Source organism: Perna viridis, chromosome 7 (assembly GCF_037379345.1).
Source record: "Perna viridis isolate PV_CMFRI_1.1 ecotype Kerala chromosome 7, ASM3737934v1, whole genome shotgun sequence".
In the NCBI taxonomy this organism is placed as follows: domain Eukaryota; kingdom Metazoa; phylum Mollusca; class Bivalvia; order Mytilida; family Mytilidae; genus Perna; species Perna viridis.
This window is the reverse complement of record NC_142451.1, coordinates 30,289,052-30,316,628: the sequence shown is the minus strand read 5'-3', so window position 1 is coordinate 30,316,628 and position 27,577 is coordinate 30,289,052. Positions and strand designations below refer to the sequence as shown.

At 31.9% G+C, this 27,577-nt stretch overlaps 1 protein-coding gene across 1 annotated transcript; it reads right to left on the bottom strand.

Moving 5' to 3' along the window:
- Positions 1–648: 648 nt before the first annotated feature.
- LOC148612232 (uncharacterized) lies at positions 649–26,978 on the bottom strand. Its single transcript, XM_088593486.1, has 7 exons — positions 26,810–26,978; positions 18,568–19,016; positions 16,782–17,204; positions 12,870–15,532; positions 12,191–12,339; positions 8,279–8,362; positions 649–7,310 (listed from the first exon to the last, which is right to left on the bottom strand). Exons 1-7 carry the CDS (start codon positions 26,856–26,858, stop codon positions 7,096–7,098), a joined length of 4,032 nt encoding a protein of 1,343 aa, XP_088449612.1. The 5' UTR covers positions 26,859–26,978; the 3' UTR covers positions 649–7,095.
- Positions 26,979–27,577: the final 599 nt, after the last annotated feature.

The window sequence follows — 27,577 nt, the reverse complement described above, 5'->3', positions numbered from 1 at the left end:
AGAGTAACTCCACTTTAAGTGTCAGTCTCTGCAAGATTCAGGCAGTGGGTGAAACATGGTATGAAAAAACCTACCAAACTGAATGTTTAATTCAACTATTTGTACCATCAAAATCTGGAAAAAAGACAAGATTTTCCAAATCACTTTGGTTTGTTTGTTTGTTTGTTGGGGTTTAACGTCCGAGCAGCAATATTTCAGCTATATTCAGACGACAAATCACTTTGGTAAATTGAGTTGTAATTTCATAGAAATGCACTGAAAAAATGAACAAGGGCAGATAACTCCTTCAAAAACATAATTTTTCTAGCAATCATCTGAAAAATTTCTGGGCAAATCCAGTGATTCAGAGATAAAATAATATTCCTTTAAAGAAGAGAAAGCACCCCTGGGTGATATTTTATTGTCAGATTGGTGGGGTTTCGACATGCATGTATTCTGATTTTTCCCATTTTGCCTGATTCTTACAAATACTTACATCTTTAAAATACCTTTCCTTTGTGATAACGAACTTTCCATACATTGGATATTTCATGATATACTTATGTCTGACAACCAAATGTTTACAAACAAAATTGCCTACAAATTTTTGCAGTAATATATGTTCAATTCACAGAAACTAAATAAAAAAAAAAAAAACAATAATTCAGGTCATGGGTGATAAAACATTTATTGAATTACCAATACATTTGGGTTTAATACAAATTGTTTGTGAAGAGGTAGTGATATAAACAAAAAAAATATGTTCCAACTGATGTACAAGGGAATGATTCACCAAGACACAATTTACGTCCAGTATAATATAGAAACAACAACCAGTTATCATCTCATTCTTAGAGAAATATAATTTAAAAGTACATAATAGAGGAGAAAAAAGACAAAAGACCTGATGAATGCAGACATCATAACATCTTCTGATGATTTTAATATTAAACATTACTAACGTTCCCTTTTAAGGAATTTAATATACATAGTCTTTTGCATAAAAAGAGAATATTTTTTTCAGTTGATAAGAAATGTCAGAATGCAAAATTTAACCCAGCCAAAACACTTCACTAAGGAAAAAATTGAAAACGTAACCTAAGAATAGCTAAATTATGAAACAAGTGTACTTAGTTTTTGTGGAATTTCAGCAAAATTGACCACTGACCAGAACTGTATTGGTTAACTAAATTTATCAAGTAATAAAATATAGGGTTAATCTGATACTGTAACAATTAAAACTGCCCAGCTAATGATGTTGTCCCAATGAGAAGATAACTGGTTGTTGTCTCTATTACAAAACTTCTTAAGGAGGTAGACCTAGTGTAAGGGATAAAACCCTTACAAATCACTGGACACTTTGTATTCAACATTTTACATCAATCTCATCTAAGCATCAAAGTAACTTGGACTGATTTCATTCTGTTTCAAATGAAAGCTTGGTAGGCTCTGGTGAATTTGAATATGATACAAACATATCACTGATTTCAATAGTTATGTCCCTTATCCTAGGTCTACCTCAAAAATCAATTTATAACAAATCTGCAAGAACAATTCCAATTTACAAACATATCTTGCCCCATCACATAATTTCAAAACATGATTGCCTATAGCTTAGCCATATAATTCTTCAGTTAGCTTCTTAAGCATAAGTACAAGTACTACTGCTGATGTCCAGCTTGAGTAAAAGCAAATAAAAGACAGAAACATAAAAAGTTATGATACTCTTCCATTTATTTTCTATCAATTTTACTTTTAAGAGTCAAAGGTCCTGGACTAAGCCAAATTTCAAATCAATGGACCAACACTCCTCAATAAAGTGCCAATCAAAAACAATTGAAAGTATATGACATAGGTAATAAAGATTTCAAAAAGGTCCTAGGTCCAAATAGAGGGTCTTTGAGCTCCGATTCAAACTTGAAACCTACAATCTGTCCAAAAATGGAAACTTTAAAATACAATTTACTGTTCTGAAGTTAACCTAGGGTTCACTACTCTTAAAAAAGTGCAAGTTTTTGTAAGAATCAGGCGATACTGGAAAAATCGAAAACCCCACTGATCTGACAATATAATTTCACTCAAGCATGCTTTCTCTATTTGAAAAGATTCTTACTTAACCACTGCATCCCTGCATTTGCTCAGAAATTTTTCAACAGAATGTTTGAAAAATGAAGTTTTTGACAGAGTTATCTGCCCTTCAAGTTTTCATTTTCAGTGCATTTCAACGAAACTATAACTCAATTTACCTAAGTGATAAATAGATAGATTCTGAAGGTGCGAATAGTCAAATTAAATTTTCAAAATGGTAGATTTTTTCATACCATGTTTCACCCACTGCCTGATTATTACATAGACTGACACTTAACCAAATCTTTCTCATCACGTTTATTACATATCAGTTAACAATTATTTCTTTTTCTATATGGACACTAGAAATTTCCAGGTACAAAAGTTGTTTTCAGAGGTCTGTGTCAGTTATCAAATAGTCATCCCTGCCTAAAAATAAAACCTAGCAAAATGATAAAATATACAGATGAAAATTAAAATGAACAAAAAAAAATGATGACTGGTCAACAAGTGAAATGTTATAATATCAATTAAAATACAGTTACAACAACTAGTTGTGAAATGATAACATATTTTTGTGAATTATGATATTTAATTGCTTAGTTCAAGAGTAAATATAGTAACAAAAGAAAAACTGTTTTGTGAATATAAACATTTTGTGAAATCATGACTGTATTTATTGCCAAAATACTAACACATCTACACTCCTTATCTTGACAGGTCACTTTCACATAATCATAGTCTGATCTATCCAGCAAAAATCACTGGTGCAGGAGTTGATCATCCTTAAAGTCTAAAAATACCTAATGACTTGTTATTTTTACTTTGACAACTGTTCTAAGAAAGTTGGCGGGAATGGGAATATTTGTTTTAAAATCTTTTAACAATATGAAAAAAAAAATTGAAGACAAATCTAATGGTAGTTAAAAATAATAATATATCTTTAGAATTGGAGATCTCACAAAGTAAGAAAACCATTACTGTACAGAACATGATAAATATTCACTCTTTGAATAATAAATTAAAATATAGTCCCCCAACCCACCAAATGGTTTTGAATATGTTAAAAATTCATTTAGTAATTGGAATGTCAAATCTGAATGGCCCCATCATCAATATATTAATTATCATAATCAAAATTCAAAATTGATGTTCACTGCATGATTTAAATCAAAGTTACAGCTCTACTTGAATGAGTATTATACTATTCATTTGCACTTTTGTCTTCTCTGTACAGATAAAAGTTGACTATATCATGAATAAAAATGTGCTGTTTTTGTTTTTATATGGCAACAACATATTTTGTACAACCATTTTCTTTACAACAGCATTTTTACACAATTAGAGGACTAAAAGTTATTTTCTAAATAAGATAATGTGTTGATATATTTTTGTACAATATTGTCATCAACCTTGACACAATTTGGTCAGAGACTAAAAATTCATCTTTGAAATAAAAATTAATACCATGTTGAACATGTGTAATAAGTTCTATATAATTATGTGAATTATAACTATGGAAGAACCCTACAAACAAATATAAGTTCTGTTGAAAAATTACAGCCTTAGCATGCGCCAAAAATAAAAATACAGGCTATACATATATTTTTGAATCAAATTAAAACAGTTTTTATCCAACCTGCAATTCAAATTTGATATATATACATTTTATGAGTAAAGTTGATTTTAATATCCTTATCCTTATTGTAGACATGGTTTTATGGAGCCAACCAATAAAGCAAAAATTGCCGAAATTGGAAATAAAAATATGGTAAAAAAAGAACAGTGACGGTAAATTCTGGATTAAAAGTGGAAAATCATGTCTACTATCATTCTCCAGCTATTTAGGTGAAGATAACATCAGTCATTTTTCAGAGGATATCATTCCACAGATTTCACAATAATTTAATTATTAACAAATTTCAATAATAGTTAAACATAATAAAAAAAAAAAAAAAAAGAAAAAAAAAAAACGGAAAAAAAGGTAATTAATGATTTCAAAAAATATTTTTTTTTACACAAATAAAACAGGTTATTTAATTTTCAGAGCGCAATCTCATCTATCATTTTGCATTTTTTGCTGATGTAAACAGAATGTGTGGGTATCTTGGGATAAACATTGATCCCAGATAATTGAGGACATGACTTAGGAAAAACAGCATATGTACCAAAACAAAACATACAGCACAGCTGTATTGGATACCTTGTATTTGTCTACAAAGGCTGGTGATACAACATACCCCTTAAGGTATTTTCTAAAGATTCACATATACAGACAAAAATTATTTATCCAACTAAGTTGGTTAAAAAATATAAACACAGAATATGAATGTGAAAAGTTGCAACTCTTCAATTAGAAGTTTAATGATTATTTCATGATAACAATTTCAATGGTTATCTGTAACTACCTACAAACATTTATTTGACGGATTTCTCATGATAATCTGTATTATTTTCTACAAACTCTAATACAATGTTCTGATAATGAGACAACAGAGGAAATATATGGGTAAAATATATATGTACACATGTATAAAATATTTATCAAATCAACATAAAATATACAAACATAACAAGTCTATCACATCCAATAAATCCTACCCAAATGCCATTATTGACCATGGAATGTAACATGTATGACAACTATAGACAGTTAATAAGAATTAGACATTTCTAAGAATTGAAAAGAATAGAGTAAATTAACACCTATCTATGGTAGATTGGAAGTAAATACCTTATAGTACGTCATAGTTAAAAAAATTAGTTAATTTTTTGTTTTCAAAATAAATGTTTTTTTGCACTTCAAATTCATCTTCAGCATATCAGGGTGAAATTTTCTACAATGTGTTTTAGTACAAATGAGAAAATCTTTAAAAGGCAATATATAAAAATGTGAAAATAACTGATGTATGAACATTTTTCTAACTATTTCATTTTATTTTCTTATCTTTGATGAAGATTAAACTTTTGAAAGTTTATATTGTTGCCAACAAATTCTGCACTCATTTAATTTTTTTTATTCAAATCTCGAAACCCAATCCCCCTCCAATACAAAAAACAAAAACAAAAAACACTACAATAAAGCTACAACTTTGAAAATTACTTCAAATGATACCAAGTTAAAATGCTTTTGAGTGTTATTATTTTTATTATAATACAAAATCATTCTTTGTGAAAAAGATTTCAACATTCATCAAAATCAAAATTGTACATATCTGTTTTGTGAAACATTAGGATACAATAGTCAACATATTTACACATTCTAGCTAGTACATATGAAATATAGGATAGATCTACTTTGATAAAATTTGTACACAAACATAACAGTAAAAATCTGTATAATACTTAAAGGGACCAGGGTCTGGTTTTTATAAAACATTTTCATTTGAGGCTTTCTTCAAATCCTTTCTCAAAAGTTTCGACCAATCAGGTAATTTCTATTTTCAAAATTTTAGGAAAGACTATAAGAATTCAAGGAAAATCTCCATTTAAGAATTAGCCCAGGGTGTGGTTCCATAAAACATTTCAACCATAAATATTCCTCAATTGCATTATTTAGGTCGGTAAATTACCCATAAAAATTTAAACTATATAAGTAAAGACTACATGCAATTACATGTATGCTGTAGAGGTGTTGCAAAAAAATAGTACTTTGTCATTCTTAACTGTATTGCAATGATTATGCATGGTCTAGTTAATTTAGGAGCTTGATTGAATGATTAAAAAATGAAGATTTTAGTTCGAAAATGTGACAGTTTCCCCCCCGATTTTAAAATCTCAAGCAATTTGATTAATAATTTAAAGTTGTGGTTGTAAAGAAGAAATACCTCAGCTGAAGGTGTTTTAGGAAAATCTCACTAAGATATGGAAATAAAAACACATTTTGGAATAAGCAGGGCTTCCAGAAATAAAGGTTCACTACAAACCACTATAATTTAACCCACTATTTTTTTCTATAATGATTATCTCACTAACAATTATTTCTGAGGTCCCTTCCTATCGCTTCCACATATATACACAGTTCTCCCTATAAGTTCAAGATGAACAATTATTTATGAAGTCCCTACATATCCTTTCCAGACATATATACACAGTTCTCCCTACAAGTTCAAAATAACATACTGCTTACTGGCATTATACTATTCCTAACAAGAATATAGCAAAATGCCCATAAAAATAGAAAACAAAACAAAACAAACTGTAGTGCTGAATATTATAGTGACACATTACAGCCCTTTCTTGATCCTGGGGAGAATACAGTGCATATTTACTTCTAAAACTTTTAAACTTCTTTGTTACTGCTAGTCATGCACACATAAAATTTCAAAATTAAAAAAGAGATAGAAAATTTGTGACTCCTCATGAGAAAAAAATATCTCCATAATCAAAAAAAATTTTGAATACAGAATTTCAAATATGGGTATTATATTTATAATGGAATGTAAACCCTGTATACAAACTGGAATGATAATTTAAAAAACTAAAAGTGAAATAAGCAAAAGGAAAAAAGGAATATAAAAATAAAAATATATTTACAGAATAAGATGTGTAAAATGTATTTTTTATTATAAACATGTGTGAAAAAAAAATGGAATGATACATTTTATAAGGAATGCAATAGTTCATATACATTTTTTAACATAATTTTTAACAAACAAGATAAACTGAGGTACAATCTTCAACAGAATATAACTGCAAATAAAATTGAGAATGATCAACTGGTATATTTGTCAACAAAACATGAATTCTATACTGTTTCGTTACCCAAGTATCACACAAAAATAAGTCTTTGATTGAATGTTTTGCAAACAGATCAATTTTTCTAACAAAATTATACACCACTGTACATCTAACAGTTACTCTAGCCAACAACACTGGCTCTTAAATTTTTAAAAATGTCTTACAACATATTGGTAGACCTACAGGTGGTCTACCAAACGATAAAATACACAAAAACTTACCCTGCCAGTATTGTTGACAACACTCTTACCACATAATCAATATTTATCACTATAGCTCCAAACAATCCTAACATAACTGCCAAAGGCTCTATACTTCTTCCCCATTCTCCATCTTTTGCATTTTGACAATGCAGTTCCCATCTAGATGACGATGTAAGTTCCGCAGGGTAACAAATCCTTCATCACAGTGGGGACAAGCATGTTTTGCTTTCAACAAGTGAATCTGTGACTTCATGTGTCTGTTAAGATCTGACTGTGTTACACCTTTGTAGTTACATAACTTGCAGCAAAATTCTCGAATACCTGTAATAATATATAAATCATCTTCCTACAAAGCATGAAAAAAAGAAAAGATAAAGTAATCTCCCTCTTGCCATCATTTCAGAGCCCAGTTGTTCAAAACTTTATCTTCTGGATAAATATCCAATGATAAGTTGTATAGATTGTACTACACTTTTCCAGTGAACAATTTTTTGAACAATTGTGCCCAGAAAAGAAAATATGCCAATACTCTTAAAAGCGCCAATAAAATATATATTTAGAGATAAAAAATCACTTATATAGAAGTATGTGTTTCCCATAGTAGGGTGCATATATTTTATTAAATAAAAACAAAATATAGTTTGTCTGCAATGTTTTTATAAATCATGTTTGAAGACTGAAGACTACTAAAATTGGCATAAGAAATAAATTTTGTTAGATTCTGTAAGTACCATATTGCAGTAAAGAAAATATTCTATCTACAATGTATTTCATATTTAGATTATTGTATTACTCCCTCAAAATTTACCCTGTTTAAAATGAAACATTTGAAATTTTCCTCACAGATATAACAAATCCTTTTCAGTTGTTAATTAATTCAATTTGATTAATTGTCCTATGCCTATGGCAGATATTTCATGCATTATCAATCAAACAGACCCTGCTTGTCCGACAAGATTGTCAATCTCAAATGCTGCATACTCAGAAAAAAGCAATGACTACAAATTTTTAAAGTCTTTGGTACGACATGGCAAGGGATCAAATGTAAATGAGTACTATCTTCAACAATCAAGACAAGCATGCATCCAGACCAACATTGTGGTATTAAGTCTTTTTTGCAGGGATGATTTTATGAGATCAACAAACAAAGTGGAAATAGGCAGAATTGAAAGTAAATATATAGTGAAAAAAGAACCATAAGGTAAAATCTGGATTTGAAGTAACGGAATTCCGCTCTAAAAAGCAGAAAAAAATCATCCCTGTTTTGGAATCATTACTTAATCTCTTACCCTGATGCCTCATCATGTGAACCTTTAACTGACTGTTTGTCCTGGCATAATATTCACAATATTTGCACTTGAATGGTCGTATGTCTGAAAAATGTAATATCAATTTTAGTTCCTTCTTTTGTACTAAGGAATGCTTTTTATGAAATACCCTGTAAATGATGTTCTATTTTCATATTGCCAAAATAAAGAAGATTAGTCAACTCTGGTTATGACAGTAATATTCAAAACAGGACTAAGTAAACTCTTTAAAAAGATAACCTTTAAAGTCAGCTTCAATAAATACTATTTGGTACAATGGAAGAAAAGAAAGTAGAATTTGAGATTCGTTTTAAACATATTTTATTCATAAATCATAAATAGGATTGGATAGCAGGGTAAGCCTATATATATCCTCTCCATACAAGGCATTTACATGATGGCATGATGTATAATATATTAAACATTTAGAAAAGAATACATAGAAAGAAAGATAACTCTGTTTCTCTTGGAAGTTGGCTAATAATTTATCATCTGTTACGGTGTAAGTACTATTAGTATTCTTCTAAAATAAATGATTAATTACATTAAGTTACAATTTAAAATTGTTTATCGCATAAATTAAAAGAATAAGAATTTAGTGAAAATATGTATGCCGAATTGAATTATCTTTGATACTTAAATTTTACACTTTGTCATCTAAATACACGTAAAAAGAAGGAAGGAAATAATTTAGAAAAAATGTACCAAAATTTCTTCTTGTTATAATGAAACAAAAAAATAATTTTAATTAAACATAATAGAAAATGCAATACACATCAGTCTATAAACAAAATTACCAACTGCACAGCAATATAAGCATTTTACATTACAATTGTGTACTACTGAAATCTTTCAGTATTGTTAATAAAATTTTGAGTAGCTAACATCACCTTGACATTATTGTTAAATGGCAGGTGTTCATTACCATGAAGTATGTTACGTAAATTAAAATTGATCTGTAGTTCAGCACAAACATTCTGCAGCGACCACCTTTGAATTTGATAATGTGGACAAAACATAAAATAGTGAAAATTATCTTCGATCATGTCTCCACAGTGTGGACATTTCAGATTGTCAGTCAGATGATGAAGCTGCAAATGATGATTCAGATTGCTAGCCTCACACCTCAACTGACAATGCCATATATTCTCTTTTCTGTTGCCTGTGTTGAAGTATTCAGGAGCTCTAGGGTTGGCTGAATTCAGCCTCTTTCTGAAAACATCAACAGAGGACTATTTTTTGTTGATGTAGGAAGTTGATTCCAGAGTCGAATAGTCGAGGGTATAAAGCTTTTAGAATATGCCATAGTATTACAAACTGGCAAACTTATGTTATTACTGTTGACTTGTTGCCTGAGATTATAATCATGTATATTTAAGATATAAGGCTGTATAATGCTTGATAAATACTCTGGGGCAAGGTCGTTAACTATCTTGTACATCAAGATTAGCTATGCTTCTCACAGTGCTTATATAATGGTTCCCACCCTAATTCTTCATACATCTTTGTTTTTGAGGAATTGATCTGCAAACCAGTAATAATTCTACCAGCCTATACTTGTACATTCTCGAGTAAATTTGATTCATATAATGTACAGTTATCCCAAACAATACCCCCATATTCCAGTACTGGTCTAATGAAGGAAAAGTATATATTAATCAAAGATTTCCTGGAGACCTGGTACTTCAACATTCTAAGCAATTTTAGTCTGTCACATGCCTTTTTGTAGATCTTATTTACATGGTATCCATTTTGCATTATTCTGAAAGTCAATACCCAGGTGTGTATGTATGGTGACATCGTTTACCTGGTTTTCCAGACCCCCAAAATATACAGGATGGTTCTCTACATTTCTTTGAGAGAACAGCAAAGACTCAGTCTTGGATGGATTAAATTTTATGGCTCAATTTCGAGACCAATTATGTATATGTGATAAGTCTGTCAATAACCTGTCTGCAGCATCTATGTAGTTTTGATCATCAACAATAACAAATAGTGATGTATCATCTGCAAAAAGTTTTATATGACAATCTAAACCATCTATAATATCATTTATATAGTTAAGAAAGAGGAAAGGTCCTACAACAGAATCTTGGGGGAGCCCTGCATCAGTATCTTCTCAACTCAATCAAAAGCCTTAGATATATCACAAAATACAATCCTTAAATACATCCCTACCCACATCTACGTTACTGAGTATGGTATTATAAATATTTAACAATTGATAAACAGTCAAGTCTTTTAGCATGAATCCAGACTGATGTTCTGTTATAATATGATGTTCTAGAACAAAGTTATGCATATGTTTAACCAAGATCTTTCCCATCATCTTACAAAGATCACATGTTAAGGAAATAGGACAGAAATTGGAAACATCCAATATAGACCCTTTATTCTTATAAATGGGTGCAACATGAGATCGTTTCCAAAGATAAGATAACTGACAACAATGTAGAGACTTATTAAAGAGTAATGTCAGTGGATGCACCGACGACTCTGAAATATTTTTAAGTATAATTGGTGCAATAGCATCTGCACCACTTGGTTTTGTAATATTTAATATATTAAGTTGATCTCTAACTTCCTGCTCAGCAATTACAAAATCTGGCAATTCATTAACCGGTTCCTGAATCTCAGCTTGGAGTTCCAGCTCATCGTCAATTTGTGAAATACCAATGAAAAAATCATTAAATATATCACATTTTTCAGATGGGTGTATAATTATCCGTCCTCTGTTTACTAATGGTGGACTAATGTTATCACACTTGTTAAGTAAACATACAGACTTTGCAATACACCACCATTTGCCTGGTGAAATATTTTTATCAGTCAATTGCGTTGTTAATTTTTGCTTATAAGTCTAATAAGATGCCTTAGCATCTCTCAAGTTTAATGACATCATTTCACTGTTGTCGATACAAAAGCCCAATGATTTGGGTTATCTGTGTTTTTTGCTCTATAGTGAGCTCGGTCACTTTTGTGAATTGCTCGCCATATGGAATTATTCATAAACATATAACTACTGTTTTGGTAGGAATATGATTGTCACACACCTCCATGAGTTTTGACTGCAGAATTGAGTATGCTTCATTTACAGTCTTATTCTCAAAAAGTATATTCCAATCATTCCTTTGTATATCATCTGACATAGCAATATAGTTTGCTTGGTCATATCTACACACCGTACATTTGAAGCATTTTTTGCTTGAAATTTTTAAAATTTTTATCTACACTTACAGGACAGTGGTCACTACAGAAGTTTGGTAGAACATTAACAGATAAGATATTATTTGGTCGATTCATAATAAATAGATCTAGTCATGTAGCGGATGTATCAGTGATCCATGTTGGTTCAAGAACAATATTCTCTAAGTTAAGTCTACTCAAAAAGTTTCCAAGATGTCCAGAATGGTTCGTTAGCATATCTACATTTAGATTCCCTCCCAGAAAAATAGGTATGTTCATATCAATAATGAACTGTAAATTATTCTCAAGGGTCTGCCAATATGACACCTGTGAGTTTGGTGGCCTGTACATAACACCAATCATAATTTTAGATGATGTAGTACTAACCTCAACCCAAGTAATCTCAAGATCAGTATTATGAAATTCTGGACTCTCACGAATATGTAGACTGTTCTTGGCATAGATAGCTACACCTCCTCCATGTCTATTTCTATCCTTATGAATGGGGTTTTGCAATCCTTTTAACTGAATATCTTCAGTTTTTATTTAACCACTTAAATGAGATAGTTATTGATAATTAGAGATACCTAGCATACATACATGATTAAATAGCTGGACAAATTAAAAGGAAAAGTAAATATACATTTAAAAAATTGATAGTAAGGTTTACCTTTTTTTTCTTAAAGCCATTAAACATTATTTACTGACCTTCATGGAAGTCCATATGTCTGTTGATATCAGAGTATGACAAGAAGTCCTTGTTACAGAATGGACACCTGTAGACTGTACGTCCATCAGCTAAAACAGTGGGCTTACATACTTTCTCCCGATCTACTGGGGTACTCACTACTGGCAATCTACAAAGTCCAAATAATGATACAGTCTCAGGCATGGACTTGAATTTGTAGATTTTTATTTTCACTTAAACCATAATCCAAAGGCAATGTAATAAATTAAAAATGACACAATGTTAATACTGGTAATGTAAAAAAAATTAAAAAGAATATACACAAATGTAAACAAAATGTTTTATGATGTAACTCAAATGTCTTGTTTAATTTGTAAATTAATAAGGTAGATCTAGGACAAGGGACATAACTCTTGATATCAGTAATATGTTTGTATCATATTCAATTTCACCAAAGCCTGTCAAACTTTCCTTTTGAACAGATAGAAATCAATCCAAGTTACTTTGTTGTTTACCATAAGATTGATGTAAAATGGTAAAAAAAACTTTCCCATAATTTGTAAGAGTTGTGTCCCTTACCTTAGGTCTGCCTCTTATGTATGTTATTTTTTACATGTATTCTTTTTTAATAATAATTAAAATAATTATCAAATTGACCAATAATGTTGGTATAAAATATCCATAGAATAAAATCATTACCTAGAATGTGTTCTGGACAGAGAAGTAACCTTTCTGCCATCAGCAGTATGAAAGTTCCATGCTGCTTGGAGACTGGAAGGTAAATTTCTTGGGTTTCCAATAGGTGGTCTCTCTGACTCTGGTCCACTCCACTGTACTCTTGGTAGTCCAACTAAATTTTCTTTTTCACCGGTACCAGTTTCAGATTCATCAGACTGATTGGGTGATTGGTCATTTGATGAGTGAGAATGGTTTGAAGCATTATTTTCTTCAACAGGGCTATTTGGTTCTTGTTTAACAACTACTGGTTGTGTGTCTTCCTTTGCATGAGGTATGTTAACAGATACTGGTATATTCATAGCTTGTGGGATAGTAATAGGTTGTTGTAGTTGTGAAGTAAGTGCTTGGAATGAAGAAGCATTAGCAGCAAGTGTAGCAGGGGGTATGCCAACCATTGGAATAGTAGGCAAAATTTTTCCAGGTATTAGCATGCCCTGAGCTGTAACGGACATTCCCTGAGCAGCTAGTGTTGCTAGTGTGTTAGCCATGACAACAGGATGAAGCCCTGGATGCAGTAATGCCAAGTTATTAAGTTTAGCAGCCATAAGTTCACTGTTGATTACTGGATTTTGTGGTTGCACTGGAGCAGCTGGAGCAGGAGCAGATAACTCTTTTGCTTCCACAGGTTCTTGTTTAACTTGAATTGTCTCCCTTTCCACAGGTTCTGGTGTTGTACCATTTTCTGTGATTGTAAATTCTTGATCAACTGTATTTTCAATTTTGATAGGTTGTGTAGATTTTCTCTTGGATTTAGACAGCAGTTTAGACATGAGAAGACGTTTTGGAGATATTTGTATTTGATTAGACTCTTCTTTTTCAGCAGTCTGAGACAAGATTGAGTCTAAGTTTGCTTTTCTGGCCTCTGTTGAATTTTCTTCATCAGGTTCACTTGGCATGACCACTGTAATATCATCATGTATCCCCTCTTGCTTGAGAATTTCTCTGGCTTTTTCTAAATGTTTATCATTGGCCAAAGGTAGTTTTACTACAGGTGCCGGTTTGTGCCACTGTGAGGTTTTTGATAACAAAGATGAAAGTAAAGTATTTTTGGCAGCAGCAGAAGATGAAACATTCTCGTTACCATTCTTATGATCAGTTGTTATGTGTACCCGCAATTTACCATAATCAGTAAAGCCATCACCACATTCCTCACAGTAACAAATCAGTTGCTGGTCATGAATTTTGATATGCTGTAGTAAAGCTGCTTCCTTGTAAAATGATTTTCTACACAAAAGACAGATAAAAGACCCATTTGGCTTCTTTCTAAACCTTATACCTTTGTAGAGTTCAGCAAATGGATCTGATTTTATAACTTTGTTAGACGAGTCATAGAGGTTCATTGCAGTATTATCTTTGGTACTTTCTGAGGTAGAATCTTCAGTTTTTGCGACATTTGGATTTTCATCAGCCATTTTAGAGGTAGCTTCTGTTGCAGTTTCATTCCTATTTTTGTATTCATCTGTTTTCATGCCCTGTTCGTCTTTTTCATTATCTACTGAAACTTTTTCATTCTTATCTTTTCCATTACTTTCAATGTCTCCACTTTCATTCACTTCATTAGACTTTTCCATATCATCTGGTTTCTCTACTTGTTTATTTTCAGAGGAGTCATTCTCTGATGTTTCCTCTTCCTTTATTTCATTGGTATCTTTTTCTGTTTCCATTTCATCTGCCTTCACCTTCTCATCACCATCACTAAGAACTTCATCCTCTGTTTCTTCTTCAGTCTTCTCACTATTTTCCATCTCTTTGTCTTTTTCATTGTTTTCACTCAAAGTTTCATTGTTCTTTTCTTCTTCAATGGCATCTTTGTTTTCGTCAGTGTCTTCCTCATCAACATTAATTGCCTCTTTTTCTTTCAACTCCTTTTCTTCTTCTTCTTTTTTAAACTTTTCTAATGCAATTTTTGTATCTTTTGGATGATTTTTTCTGATGTGATTGATGACCCTAAATTTGAACCAGAAAGTATCGTCACACACCTGACAACGGTACAGAGTTAAGTCCCTTTGAAAATGCATGGACAGGTGGCATTGTATCTTAAGCAGATCATCAAAAAGCTTTCCACAAAGGTAGCACTTATACATGGAGACATCTTTAGCTGTGAGGACATCAACTCCATCAAGACGAGTGACCAGTATTGTTTCATTCTTAACACAGATGTGACGTTTCACTTTGTGAGATTCCTGGACAATTTGCCTGCCGACCATGCTGTGGGTCTGTTTTAAAGGTTCTGGTTTCAGACAATTCTTTGTGACAAGTGGTTTATTAAATATACTACCAGACTGCTTAAAAAGTCCTGTATTTTCATCCAGTTCCACTTCACCCTCTTGATGTGTATTGATATCATAACTATACAGAACTGAGTTGTTAGCTGATCGAACCTTTTGACCCAGTTTCTTCAGGAGAAGTGAACTTGCCAGTTGTGGATCATTACTTTGCATCTCTTGATTCTGCAAATCATTTTGTAAGTGGGAATTCGGAGAATCAACATTTTTAAGGCGAGTCTGTTTCTTCAGTTTCATAAATCGCTCTTGTAAACCTGGACTTAGCTCAATATTCAAACCATGTGATGACTTCTGATGGTAAAACATGCTGTTTTTGGCTCGAAAAGCTTTACCACAAATCTAATAATAGAATGGAAAGAACCACATTGTATTAATAAAACATAACTACAATTCAAAAACTCTTTGTTATGAGTTGTATAAACTTTAAACTGAAAGTAATTTTTGAACATTATTTTTTACTTTAAATTTTATCTTTAGATTGATACATTTAATCTACATCAATCATAAAAAAAAAAAAATCGTAGCCCTTTTACTTCAAAACATTTTGCTCTTACAGCTTAGTATAAAACTCTTGGCTGTCATATTCTGTCAACATACATATGTTAAAACCTGTGGCTGTTTTGAAGGTTTTATGTACAGTAAAACCTGTCTTAAGTGACCTTCCAAGGGAGAGCACAATGATGGTCACATAAGGTCTCACTGACCACTTCTGGGTAAAATGGCCAACCCCTATGTATAATGTACTGAACCTGAACCTAGACATATGCATTGTGAGTGCATTATTTGTGCGTCTTATGATTAAAAGTAGTCAAAATAAAGTTGAGAATGTGTACTTTAAAATCATATATGTAATTAACTACATATATAACTAGATATATATATATATATATATAAGTTACATTTTAAACGTACTTAAAAGCAGAAATGTCTCGAGTCAACTCGTAGCTTTTTTCGGTGGTTGAATGGATTTTTTTATACAATTTTCAAATTTTAAGTGATGAAAATGATCTAAAACATTTTCCTCATTTATAAAATCCTTTCATAAATGGCGAAAATGACGAGTGCTAGCTAAATCACTGGTGATTAGTGAGACCTAAGTCAGATTGTTGTTCTATACAAATTTATTTAAGACAGAATGCAATGCATAAGGAGATTCTAATTCTAGTCTCTTAAAACAGGCTATTGATGATATACAGATTGTCACTCAGACAGGTCTGACCGAAATTAACTGTAGAATATTTCAATTTAGTAAAAAATGTAAATTCATTAACTAAAGAATTTACAGATACTCAACAAATGACATGTAAAAAAATTACTTAGATGACTACACTTCTTAGACTGAATAATTATGTGGTTAAGAAAGAGTAGTTCAATATTTCATGTTCACCTTTGTTTTCATGTGGACATTCTCTAAGAATTTTTTTTTTGCTTTCCTTCTGGAAAGACATGTACCCTTTCTTAACAACAGAGTTATTCTGTCTACAAACCAGAAAATTTTAATGAACTAGGAATGTTTTGTTATAACCTATGTCTAACAGATGAGCATGACCAGCTAATGATATTGATTGCCTTATTCTCGTATACTTACATTACAAGTAAATGGTCTCTCTCCAGTGTGGCTCATCATGTGTCGTTTTAGATCACTTGGTTTGCTGCAAGTCTTTCCACAAACCATGCATGTTTTGTTATTACCTTCCTCTATCTTTACAAGTGATTGACTATTCTTAAAGTTTCCGATGCTGCTACAAGATGTCTCGGACATGAATAATGGCTGATGCTCTCCAGAATACACCAAAGATGGATAGCCATACAAGTCAGGAACCTCCTGTTTGATTTTCTTTACCTCATTCTCTGGAGAAGACTGACACCCAACAGCCTCATCTGATTTCCGCTTTCTGTTTAAAGGGATACTGGCATCTATGGCTACCATGGAAACTGACAAACTAATGCCATGGTGAACTCGTTGGTGATGCTGTAGGGAACGTTTTGATTTGAAAGCTTTATCACAGTGCTGAAAAAAAATTTGAATAGGACGTCAGGTCTGAAATGAACAAAATACATGTCCACCTAATTATGACAAATCCTCTTTAAAACAGCCAGTTCACAGCAGTATGAATTATTATGTAAAGATACCCTACTTATTATGCTTCCTTGTTTCAATATTTAGTAGCACTTTAGTTAAATTGATGATATGATCAAGAGCCCTTATATTTACTGACAAATCTAACTTCATCATCAAAATAAGGAGTCCTAAACCACATGTACTTAAACAACAAACTTCTCAACATTTAAAGAAAGTTTGAACTCAGCATTACATTCTGTTCATGCATAATTAAAAAGACCTACACTTTAAACACTTGTCTTTTTCCAGTCAGGGAGTTTCTAGAAAAAATAATTAATTTTCAAATACAGTAAAAACAAGAGAATCCCACGAGCCTGAATTACTCACCTGGTTATATTTTTGCTTTTCAAGGGCAATAACCCTAACAAGAAATTGTCCAACAATATTGACTCCATGAAGACTTTGGTAGGACTAATCATGAAGATCATTTCATCAATCGAGAGTTTCATTCTATCTATCATAGTTTTCAAGATATAGGCTGAAAACTGTAAAAAAAAAGTCATATTTCACCCCTCAAGGGCAATAACCCTTACAAGGAGTCGTCTGACAACTTTGAAACCTGGACACTTTTGTAGGCCTTATAATAAGGATATTTAAGCAACTGAAAGATATTGGCCAAACTTAACGGTTTTGGAGATATATGCAAAAAACTACTGTACGACCCTTATGTTCTATTTTTAGTAATGGGGCCATGTTTTTTAACCGATCAAAAATGCAAACCATCATTTTGTTAAGGATATCCTAAAAAAAAAAAACAACAAAAAACAAAAAACAAAATTTTTTCAGTGAATTCTGTATAGTTAAGGCAATAACTCCAACATGGGTCAACAGATTTTCACCAAAATTTGACCACAGATAGATCTCATCATGCTGAATACTTTTACCTGGTTAGAATTTGGCTAAACCGAACAGTTTTGGCGATACATGCAAAAACCTGCTATCTGACCCCTATGTTCTATTTTTAGTAACGGCGGCCACATTTTTAACTGATCAAAAATCTAAATGGTCATTTTGTGCAGGATACTCTAAGGAACAGTTATTATAGGTTTTATGCAAATCTATTTGGTAGTTTAAGAAAAGAAGATGTTTGAAGAAATTGTTAAGGACGACAACGACGTCGACGACGGACGCAAAGTGATGGCAATAGCTCACATGGCCTATGGCCAGGTGAGCTAATAATATGTTCTGCATTAGGTACAATAATAAGATCTGAAGTCTTCTTATGAGCATCAAATAGGTGAAAAAGACTTACATCACATTTAAATGGATGTTCACCAGTATGTTTTAGGAGATGGCGAGCGAGGTCGGATGGACTTTTCTTGACAACTCCACAGAAATCACACATGCGATCATTCTGTACTGGAGTACTTGACTGAGAAACATAGGAACTATCAGACCGATCCATACTGTTACTTAAATTGTGGGAATGGTTGGAGTCTTCATCGAAATTGTCTTCATCTTCATCAATATGCAGAAGACTTTCATCTTCTTCTTCTTCAGCTTCCATCTGAAGAGGGATGATGTCGGCTGAATCATCTGTACTGTCTTTACTTTCATCATTGTTTTCATCATTATCCTCATTGTTTGTTTCATCTTCCTTTTCATCTTCTGTTACTACAATATTAGCATTATTGTCTTCTACAGCATCTTTTCCAACTGGTCCATTGCTTCCTTCTGTTTCTTTTTTGTCTTCTTCATCTCCTAAAACAAACAAGAAACTTCTATGAGATACTTCATTGCTTAAAGTATTACTTTCATGCTGTATGTCCACCCTGTTCCCTTTCCAAACCATTTTTGTAATACTCAAGAAATTATTTTAAAAAAAAAACACAAACAAAAAAGGACAGATATGGCCAAAGACAAGTACTGTCAAGCTATTCAAAACACATGCAATATACATTGTGGTTAATATCTACAAAATACATGTAAAAAAAATATAAAGTGATCTTCCAAGCACAACAAAACCATAATACCGCTGGTCTTAATTTACTGGTAAATTTAGCATAAAAAACACTATATAGGTATATTATAATTAGTAATTAAATGAAGGTTATTGATGAAAACAGGTGGTTCCTTAAACAGGTTTGACTGCCTTTAATTTCTTTAACGAACACCAGTTAACAAATTGGAAATCGCCAAAATCCAAAGTTAATACAGCATTAACTAGAAATTGCTCCTAAAGGGACTAATACTCCCCACATCCTATTGAACCCTTTACATTTTGGGACCAATCTGGACACACAATTCTTTTTGGACACAATTTTTATGGTGGATAGACTAAGCATTTTTGACACACAATTTGCTGCCATTTCTAAAACACCAAACTCTAAACCACAATCAGTATTACTTTGTTGTTGCTGACAACACAATGACAGAATATGACTGCAAATTTACTAAAACATGAATTCCTGACAATATGCACATCCCAATATGGGAATTGAACACCCCATTAAGTTTCACTAAAAAAAACCTTCAATTTGTGGACAATACATGAGACCAAGTTTTGCTAAAAATGCCTGAGTCCAACAGTCGTCATTTCTACAATTATTGCACAAACATAAATTCCTGACAATATGCACATCCCAATACGGTTATCTAACACTCCATTGAGTTTCATTAACATCCTGCATGTTGTTAAGGAGGAGTTGTTGACAACACATCAGACCAAGTTCAGCTGAAAATTTGCAAGTTTAAACAGCTGACACTTCTACAATATTTGCCCAAACATAAATTCCTGACAATATGCATATATATATGGTCAACTAACACCAAATAAAGTTTCATAACAATCTTGAAAGTCGTTGAGGAGGAGTTGTGGACAACACATGAGACCAACTTTGTTGAAAAAGCCAGAAGTTCAAAAGTTGTCATTTCTACAATTTTTGTTCAAACATACAGGTTAATTCCTCAAAGTATGCACATCTCCATGTGGCTATATTATATGACACAAATAATGCTGCAAGCTGTTATGAAAAAAGTTCAGACAAACAGACACTGAGACAGACAGAGTGAAACCTATACATTGTATACCTCCCAGACTTTGTTTGCAGGGGATATCAAAAGGCAGGGAAAAAATCAGATCTGGATTTTAAGTCATCATAAATGGTATTAATAAATTTGACTTCCTACAAGTAACTACAATCAAAATTACCCTAGGCAAAAAAATAAGAAATATGTGCATGAAACTAAAGATCTACTTTCTGAAGACTATCTCATTAGAACTAGACTAAAATAAGTGCATGGGTAGACAAAACATTTTTCATATCTAGGCTTATTTTATTCAGTGGCTCTTTACAGCCAACAAAGTTTGATAATGACCAACTTCCTTATGTTCTTGCAAGCAGTGTTCATTGCAAGATGAAACTTAAGTATTCCCTTTAAGGCCTCATATGAATATATATTGTTGAACTGAGAATAGTAAATGTGAAAAATTAGCACACACATGTAGTGCAATGTGTTCACTTCTAATAATGTCAGGGTTATAATAGTCAAGCAATGAAATAAAACCTATTTTTTTTCTGAGAATATACTAACCATATTTAACAATTCACCTAATTTTGAAAAAAAAATCATGAACAGCGTCCCTAAAAGGCAAAAATTGTTATCACAAGTGTTTTTATGCCAAGCCAATATTTTCTATTCATCACTAATTATAATAGACTTTGCATAGCTAACTCAGTATAGATTAACACAAGTATTGATATTCTTGCGTGCACGCAGATCAAGTAGAATTATTGACAGAATTCTTCCTATCAAACCTCAGGTGACGCTACAATCACGTACCAATCTTGCAATCCAAATAGAAGCTTATAAAGCAATAGCTTACAGCACAAAATTATGTATTTAATATCAAATTTCATTTCAAAAAGAAGGTCTTAACATGCTTTGCTGATGTGTAATTGTGAAAGTCACTTAGTTTCCTTTTAAGAATACTGAAACATGTGAACATTATGATTAAAGAAAAAGATTTCCTTAGTTATTCAAATTGTACATGTGCCAGTTCTGTAAAAGAAACCATAAACATAGATCTAATAAACTCATCCTTCATTTAAACCAGAATAAAAACATTTCAAAATCATCTACACAACTTATTCCTCATCTAAAACCAGTGATTATGGAGAAACAAGGGTCATTGAAGCTAGCAAATGGCCACTAAAACCTTAAGTATTCATAAAAATGCTAAAAATGGTACATTTGAAAAAAAAAATCAATCCAGACCACTGAAGACAACTCCAGCTTCTACACTCATCATTCACATTTCAAAACTGTCAGTAAAGTTATCTCTTATTTAAACCTCACTCAAATCCCTCACCTTAACTTATCCCTCATTTAAACCAAAAGTCTGTGTGAACTAAGTATTTTGAAGTATTTTTATATCAGTTTCCATGTATTTAGAGGCTGTGTAAACATCAACTGGAAAGGTACAAAATACTAGTACATGTACATATACATTTTTCCAGTGCTAAGGACTTGTTTTCTTTAGTCAAAGTTGAGGTAAAGTTTTAGTTACAAAACACATATTTTACACAATACATTCATAATGAAGGTTGTTTCATCTACTTCTAGATATTTGCAATATCACATCATGGATGATGTGATATTAACTACTGATATGAAAAATTGGCCAATGCAATTGTGTATCACTTTCTGTAAAACCAGATCGGTCAAAAGCCATGCTGTGACGTTTCCAACTTTGTTCTCTTGATACATTTTGTGATGTCATAGAAGGTTGATTGCCAAAATTTCAGCCATAACAGTTGCCGCATGTTAATGGCCAAAACAGGCCGAAGGAACCATAGAGAAAAAGGTTTTATGACTATTGAAAGTTGAATGTCACAAAATGTAAACTCACTTTATTTAATTTCAACATCAAAACAAACTGGCCAAGGCTCATCTTTCAAGATGTTGAAATTAAATAACTTGAGTTGATTTTTTGCAATATTCAACTTTCATTCATTATGAAACCTTAAAACATGTAAACATTTTAGCAAATATGGATACATGTTTATAGAAAAGCAGAGGACGCTTTCACTACCAATGTACCTGGTCTATGCTCCCAGTTTTTAGTGGAGTCTCAGTTGCTCATTTACTTTTGTTAATTTTATGTTATTTTGTTTTTTTTTTGTTTTTTGTTTTTTGTTGTGTGTGATCTGATGTTAAGTATAAGATCCGATAACACTATATTTATTATAAAATATGTTTCTGATTTCTGAATCACAAAATGAAATGCTGTTGTGAAAACTCTATAGCTCTTATAACCAGCTGATACAGCAGCAGTAAACTTAAAGACAATGTCTTTGAAAAATAATCAGAGCCTATGATCTTTTATAAAGTTTAAACAATTCTATGAAATTTGCACACTGACAGTTACAATGTATAGCATAACAACGTTTCCACATTTAAATGAAGAAATTAATGAACATGACTGATAACAATAACCGTATATTTTTCTATCTTTTTAAAAAAATTAATGTGACATGAAATGAGAAAAAACAACATAGTTAGCCACCAGTAGATATCTCATTTTTTAACAAGTACAAACTTTTTTCATCTTGTAGAATTAATTACTAAATACTGAAGATAATCTTGTAATTACTGATATTTCATTCAAATACTCTTATTTCCTAGTTTGGTTTAAGAATGAGATTTATACCAACTGCATGTACAGTGTAAATGTATACCAAGAAGACCATTACAATGCCATTATTGAGAAAATGAGTTTGAGTATTAAGGATAAATTCATAGTCATCTTCATAATTTTTTTTTAAATTCTGCACGTACACGAAACAGGATCAAATCAACTGCCTTTATACATAAAACATTTCGTAATATTTCATGATCACTGAAAACCAATATTCACATTGCACACACCTACATGTGAATGTGTACTAACCATGAAATAGATTTTCAATATCTCTCTCTCCCATGTTCGTGATTATTCAATAACAACAGCTATTGACTGATTAAACATGGGTATTATGCAATGGCCATTTCAAATAGCCAAATAAGTGGACATTTTATCTCCATTTTCCCACAAGCAAATAAGTTGACACATACATGTATTGGGGGGGTTGGAACAGGTAAACTTTTTACCTGTTTAAATGCTGACCTAATTCTTGTCATGCATGGGCGCTGGTACACGCCATGCATTCTTGTCATTTCAAAGGAGAACAAATACATTAAAACTATTTCAGTGTTCGAGGGCAGTGAACAATAAAACGATCTGATTTTGAGTCCAACGTTTTAACATGACACGTGAAGTTTGTAACGAGCATTCTGTGATTTGTGAACTTTAAATTCTACAGGAAATTAAAATTACACCATTCAAATGGGAATTTCATGCCCGTAGCTACATGTTAATTTATTGAATTTTTTCAATGGTTTTCTTTTTTTAAAACATGACAATCCTTTAAAAGAAATAAATAATTCCAAAAGATATCAAATTTTTAACAAATTACAATAGTTAGTTAGCATTGGAAATTGGGTTGGCATCCATGAGATTGTTGATCTACATTTAAATGATATAACAGGTGATAGTCAATTTGCCAATCTTATGTTCAAGAACATGTAGTCAGGTACTGAGAATCACATTCTTCAAAGTATGTGTCAAAAACAATTTAAGAAACATGGAACTAATAAAACTGTAAGACCATAAAGGCACTCAAAAAACATGCATGTACATGTATCTAACACAATTTACATGTGTAAGTCTTGTAGTTGTACTACAAGTGACTGTTTGTAAATCAACTTATATATAAAAAAAAAATAATCACAAAGTCCAACAAACTACATTTTAAAAACATTTTGTAAACATGGAACTAAAAAAATTAAAGTCATGAATTTATATAAACCCAGAGTTTCTTTCACCTTTCACCTTATAAAACAAATAATCCTCAGTCCCACAGATAACATTTTTAACATGGATAATGCTTAATTTCACATAAACCAAGACACTGTAGGAGTAAAAATAATTTACAGCAGTTTGTAAGAAGTCTTATACAAAAATCTTTACTAATATATGTAGCTTTGGTTTTCACAATTTGTTCTAATTATGGAAAACAGGAGATTAGAGATCTCTTTTGAGTACAATTAAAATACTAATGATCTTAAGCTGACATAAAAATTCTTTAAGGATGATTACGCATAATGCCATTACTGGTAATATTCAATAATGCATTTGAAATATTTTCAAAAGTTGAATAAATAATCCAAGACAAAGAATACTTTTAAGTGCAAAGTGTTCAAAAAGCGGTAACACTATTTTATTATTATTTTAACACACAATTTTAGTATTTTTTTCAAAACTTTTAAACTGAAAGAAATGCAATCAGAACTACATACAACAAGGAATCTCCATATTGTACATGTACATTATGCATGCATGTATTAGAGGTTCATCTCGGATATTTCTAAATAAACTTTTTCAAGAGGGTGAGAGGTAAACACAAATTTGGGGGATTCTGCTTAATTCAAAATTGGAAGCTGTCTAAAATTTACTGTGAGGAGTGTTTAAACAGTGTGTGTCCATAGGATTATGATTCGACAATTATTCATGTGTATATAAATATATCTTGTTTTATTATTTTGAAAAATTTCATGTGCATAATAGTATCCATTGTATCATAGTGATTTTAAAGTAGGTAACCAATTGTTCCATTTACAATTTTTGGAACTTGCCACTTGTGCACATTAAAGGTTGCCCAAAAGCTGAAAATACAGGGTTTAAAAATTATCATATAAAATAATTATTAGAAACTACAAAAAACGTGTACATACATGTAGGAAAGGAAATAAATGCCCCTGCCATGTTACCTCATCCCCTAAACTTTGAGAGAGATTAACACAGGAAGTGTATGCAAGATGAAGTCAAAATCAATATTGAAATCCCCCCCAATGAAGGGATGCCAAGATCTGAGAAACAAAAAATTTAAAATACCGGTATGTTTTTGTACCCCCATCCACAGAGGAAAAAAGCTACAAAGAAGTAAATTGTATATAACATATCTTTAATTTTTTTTATGCGGAAGTCACTAACAACAATCATACATGTATTATGTACAAATGTACATGTATTTGCACTTTCTATTGCCATTACCGCATGTGTTATGACATTATACAATGTAAAGTAGAACTTTCAAACTAGAATCATTTATTCAAACTCATGCAACTAACAATTGTGAATACAATTGTTTGCCTTCATATTCTTTAAATACTTCCTCCCATTTTAAAATCTTAAAGAAAAAGACATATTTAGAATTCAATAATGTTTTACAAAATAAAGTTACAAGAAAATTGTCTTATCAAGATTTCTATCTTACTTAAAAGCATGTTGAAATTTCACATTATTCACTAACGCGGATTGCACCCCCTTTTTTAGTTACCAGCAACACATGCACACAGGGCTTTCATTATCTTTTCAATGAACAAATGGACTGACTACACCTTCAAAATGTATCAAAGGAGGGATGGGGCTCAATGTGAATTTGAACCGTCCATTTTCACTTCTTGAACTGTCTACATTTTGACAGTAGCTGGTTCTCGGTGAAACCTCTGGCACATGTATTCGAATGTAAGTTTACCTGCATTGGCTCATCTTCCTTTATCACAAAACTATTAAGAATATATAATCTGCAGAGGCTAGTGACTGAAGCCCTAATAATGGAATAACACGACCAAACACAAAGGCTAGTTTTCATTTAAATATCCTAATGATTTTCCTTAACTTACACAAAAACTTTGTCCAAATTAGTTCAAAATACAACTACACCAGAAATATATTTGTTGACATCACACACAAAAAAAACAACTGGAGTCTTAAGTACATGCATATTAGACTAACCATAAGTGGTGCTAACAGGAATAAGCAGTTTTACACTTTCTTGGAAAACATTTTCGAAAAAATAAATCTGCATGGCAAAATTAAGCTAAAGCTTGAAGCAGCAGGCAACCTTTGGAAACTAATAAAATTTCAATAATGAAATAAAATCATAACAAAATTCATTCATCAATTTTAGCATGTTTATTTTTAGCAGACTAAAGTGAAAGTAGGACATCATGGTATTCTGGCATTATTCAACAGAAAATGTGACATATTTACGAAATCTGATTAATTTGACATTCACATTTAAGTGAACCTTATTCTTGTGCATGCATTTTGTCGACTCATACAGGTGAATATGTCAATTACAGGTAAACTGGTCAGCTGACTAAACATGACCTATTTAAAGACTTGTAAATAAAGTGAACGGTACGTTCATACATAACACGTAAAACATCAAAGTAATAAATAATAATATGTCCTAAGCTAGTTAGCGACGACAAAAGAAGGCAATCAATACAAAATGCAACCAAAATCAATACAAAATTATTTATTCCAAGGCCTGCAAGTCGATGAAACGTCACGTGCGCACGCGTGAATAGTATGTGCATGCCGCTTGTTCACGCCCCAACAAAATACACATATTCACATCAAATTACATGGATTCTTTACTTACCACATATGTGTTGAGGTTTTGATTGCTTTCTTCTCGATATTTTTGGCATCTTCACAGCTTTCCTCTAGTATCCAGGTCATGTGTGTTGTGTTTTTCACAAGCATAGGTATGCAGTAGTGATCGCGACCACCTCGCTCATCTCCATGTTGATAAATGCATGACGGGATTGACCTTAGCACGTGTGCACGAGGACGGAAATATCGACAAGTCAACAAATCAAGTATTTGTGTTATTATAGAATTAAAACTATTATTAGTCGACTTGTTAAACGAAAGCATGCATTTGGAATCCCGATGTGAAAAAAATACAATGTTGTTGAATTCAAATTGCGTGAGACTTCTTTTTTTCAATAAAAATACGTACAATTAAAGACACCATGCAGGTACAGTGTACTAGTATAGTAATTTTATCCATTGACAACATCCAACAGAGAGATGAATTTAAGTTCATAGACAAGTTGGATCTTTTACTGAAAATAAATAACTTGACATATATTGTTTGCAGTAGGGTTCCGTACCCACGCGCAACATCGCTTATATAACTGTAGGTTTCCATCCTACGTAATTTCAAGTATAGGTGAAAACAACATACATGTAACTTTTATAACCGAGTAGCTGAACATTTAATTTCTGGAAACCCATATGTCTTATGTAAATATAGTGCGTGCAAGGGCGTAGTCAAGGATTGGTGCTAATGGAAGCTTATCACGGCAAGGGGTCTGGGGCCGCTCATCTGAGCCTTGGTAAAGCCCTGGTGGGGGCCGGGGGG